Consider the following 3,990-nt stretch of genomic DNA (forward strand, 5'->3'; position numbering starts at 1 on the left):
TGAGTTACATTCCACGTGTTGTTAATCAAATTAATTATGTGGAAAATTAAATTTTAAATGTGCTTTTGTGAGTTACAAATTAACGTGACTAAGAACATATTTAAAATTTAATTTTTACATAATTAATTTGATTAACAATACGTTTGCTGAATTTTTGGAAGAGTATTTAATTACATTTAGTTTACATTCTCACGAATTGTTTAGATTAAGAGTCCAATATAATATCTATTTTTGTGTGACAGTGGTAAATGCTCATCTTATTTTAGTTTACTTATTTTTTGGTATTATGATATATTAATTCAGATGGACGTTAATGATAAGGAGGTTGAGGATTCTATGCAAAATGCTCCAACTGTGGGAAGTGAAGCTGCACTTGCATCGACAGCATCACAATCGCAAAATGAGAGTGTTTCAATCGATGCGAATGAAACGCCTCAAAATGAAACTATTGATGCTGAAATCACAGGAGCAGAGGGTGGAAATAAAAGAAAATTTAGATATCCTGCATGGGATCATTTCGAGAGAAAGCTAGTTGGAGGAAAATGGAAAGCCATCTGCCATGATTGTAAGAAGTCCTTAGGTGGTGAATCTAAGAATGGTACAAGTCATTTACATGACCTCATTAAATCATGTTTGTACAATAAACAGAAGACCATAAAGCAATCGATGCTTCAACCGATGAAGTCCAATGATGGGACAACGATGCTTGGGACATATCATTTCAACCAAGATCACGGGAGGGCAGAGCTTGCCAATATGATTACATTGCATGAGTATCCTTTATCGATGTTTGATCATGTGGGGTTTAGAAGATACTCTTCTGCCTTGCAACCATTATTTAAAGTTGTTTCTCAAAACACAATCAAGAACGACATCATGAAGATATTTGAGTATCAAAGGGATCAAACGATGAAATTGTTAGACTCAAATGCCAGTCGGATTGCAATTACAACTGACATGTGGACGGCAAGTAATCAAAAAAGAGGATTCATGGCCATTACTTCACACTTCATTGATGATTCATGGAAATTACAAAGTCGGCTTGTGAGGTAATTCCGAATCTTTTATTTTTTTACTTGTAATTACCATTACTAATATTAATACTATTATTAAACTTTACTATATTTCTTTTTTTACTAGGTTTGTATATGTTCCGTGTCCACATACTGTTGAGGTACTTGCAAATGCCCTTATTGATTGCCTCCTGGATTGAAACTTGGATCGTAAGTTATCTACTTTAACTGTTGATAATTGCACAACTAATGATGCTATGATTGAGATTATTCTGGACAAGCTTCCTCCAAGTTCACTTATTTTGGAAGGAAAATTGTTTCACATGCGGTGTTGTGCCCATATTTTGAATTTGGTTGTTAGAGACGGACTAGAATTAATCGGTGATAGTATTGAAACAATTCATTATAGTGTTGGATTTTGACAGCAACACCAAAAAGAGATGAAAAATTTGTTGAAACAGCTCGACAGTTGAAGATTCCAAGCACTAAAAAACTGGAACTTGATTGCAAAACACGATGGAACTCTACATATTTAATGCTTAACACTGCATTGGAATATAAAGATTTGTTTGCTCGTTTGAAGCAGCGTGAGACTTTATATAAAAGAGTTCCCACAGAAGAAGATTGGTCAAAAGTGAAAGCGATTTCTTCTAGATTAGAAATATTTTATGATGCCACAGAGTTGTTTTCAGGGACCAAGTATCCCACTGTGAAACTTTTCTTCTCAACTATGTTTGATATTAAGTTGGAAATTGGTGATTGGGTTCTCTCAAATGATAATGGGGTGAAAACAATGGCAAAAAATATGAAAGTAAAGTTTGAAAAGTATTGGGATGTGATGAATTGTTTATTGGCCATTGGGAGTATTTTGGATCCAAGGTATAAAATAAAGACAATTCAGTTCTATTTTCCTCTTGTTTATGGTGATATGTCTTCATTTGAGATTGAAAAACTAAAATCCAAGTTGTGTGACATGGTTGAAGAATATAAGAACAAGTCTAAAAAATTTCAAGAAGGAAAAGATTCACAATGTTCATCTTCAAGACCTCCACTTCCTAAGCGTGGTAGTTATGCTGATAAATTTGAGATGTTCATGGATTCTGATACTAGTACTGAACATGAGAAGTCGGACTTGGATTATTATTTAGAAGAGTCACTCTTGCCAAGAAATACAAGTGACTTTGATATCTTATGTTGGTGGAAAAAGAATGGGATCAAATATCCCATTTTGCATGATATTGCTAAGGATGTGTTGGCCATTCCTGTGACGACCGTTGCTTCCGAATCAACATTCAGTACTAGTGGTAGAGTTTTAAGTGCTCACTGTAGCAGGCTTCATCCTAAAACTGTAGAGGCTTTGATGTGTGCTCGAGATTGGATATGGAGTGAAGTTCAAGGTATTAAATAGTTTTCAAACGAAATTATGTCTAATATTCCATTTTTTTCATTTGTAATATACTAATATTTATTATTTATTTTGTTTTGATTATTAGATTCTACAGTTTCAAATGATCAAAGGTTTGACAATGATTCTGACACAGAGGTAAGTAATAAATTATTTTTGTCATTGTACTAAAGTATTTCAAATTTATATATATTTTTTCCCTCTTATAATTTTGTAGGAGCCGTTGATATAAAGGTAAGTAATAAGTTATTTTTGTCATTGTATTAAAGTATTTCAAATATATATATATATTTTTTTCTCTGTCTTATAATTTTGTAGGAGCCGGAGTCACGAACTAACAGCAACATGGAGTGATGTGATGTGACATAAAAAAGTCATTTGATGATGGTGGTGATAATTATGAATTTGATCTTTTTTGTTATTGAATCATGGATTATTAATGTTATGTGCGTAATGTTTGATCTTTTATTTTTATTGAATCATGGATTATTAATGTAATGTGTGTATTGTTTAAGTAATATTAGTGTTTGTGTTATTATGTATGCTGTTAAATTTTTATATCTCCAACAATTGCAATATAAGTGTTTCGGGGGCGGGTTCGGGGATCCATCCCCATCCCCATCCCCATCCCCATTGTAGAGCGGGGATGGGTACGGGGATGGGGGTCTAATCCCCGTGGGTTCGGGGACGGGGATTCCCCGATTACATAGAACCGGGGATGGGGACGGGAATGGGGATGAGTTTTCAGTTCGGAGATGAGGATGGGGACTGCATACCCATCCCCGCCCCGCCCCATTGCCATCCCTATGTGAGAATAACATTCCCAGTAAAAGAGACATAACAAGCAATATCAACTAATATATCAAAACATGATATATCAACAACCAGACATGCAATTTCACGTAGTATATCAACAACATGAAAAACAATAACTCAATTCAAATGCAATAAAATTCAATGCATGTCATCGGGGTTCAAGATTATCTAATCAGATAATCAAAGGGAAATTCTTCTTTAATTGGGATCCCGAGGACAAGATATATCACTGCTATCTCACCGACTCTCCCGATCGAGGTGAATGCGGCATATCTCGCTCCTCTAGACTTTGGAGCATTTATATAAAGTTAAATCACGTCATTGGAGTAACTCGCCTCCCAATGCCCCTCTTATATAATCCCCAAATCGTCTAATTCAAAAGGTAATCAAATCTTTCGGCTCAATATGAATGCATATGGTAATCGTAATATGTTTAATAAATTCAATCAATGCATTCAATCCACCTAAACAGTTAATCATGCATGTATGTGATTTAGGGACTCGAGAATCAATCGAAACTCGAGTATTCCTCCCTTTCCAATAGATATCATTTTTTACTTCTTCTTTGATTCAACGTAGCTTCCAATCTCGATCAAGCTACAATAAAAGAATTTCCAAATCAAAATTCTATTCCAATCAAAATTCAACGATGAAGGTAACTCAATACCAAAACTCGATCAACTCTTCGACGATTCGAATTCTGTCAATTCTGAACTCCACAATCTTCAGTCAAATCTGTACGGAGATAGAATACAA

At 34.6% G+C, this 3,990-nt stretch overlaps 1 protein-coding gene across 1 annotated transcript; it reads left to right on the forward strand.

The window, feature by feature from the left end:
• The first annotated feature begins 303 nt into the window (after positions 1 to 303).
• LOC140862612 (zinc finger BED domain-containing protein RICESLEEPER 2-like) lies at positions 304 to 3,177 on the forward strand. Its single transcript, XM_073265645.1, has 5 exons — positions 304 to 1,049; positions 1,141 to 1,174; positions 1,423 to 2,410; positions 2,507 to 2,556; positions 3,058 to 3,177. Exons 1-5 carry the CDS (start codon positions 304 to 306, stop codon positions 3,175 to 3,177), a joined length of 1,938 nt encoding a protein of 645 aa, XP_073121746.1.
• The last annotated feature ends 813 nt before the right edge of the window (positions 3,178 to 3,990 follow it).

This window comes from Henckelia pumila, chromosome 4 (genome assembly GCF_033568475.1).
Source record: "Henckelia pumila isolate YLH828 chromosome 4, ASM3356847v2, whole genome shotgun sequence".
NCBI lineage: Eukaryota > Viridiplantae > Streptophyta > Magnoliopsida > Lamiales > Gesneriaceae > Henckelia > Henckelia pumila.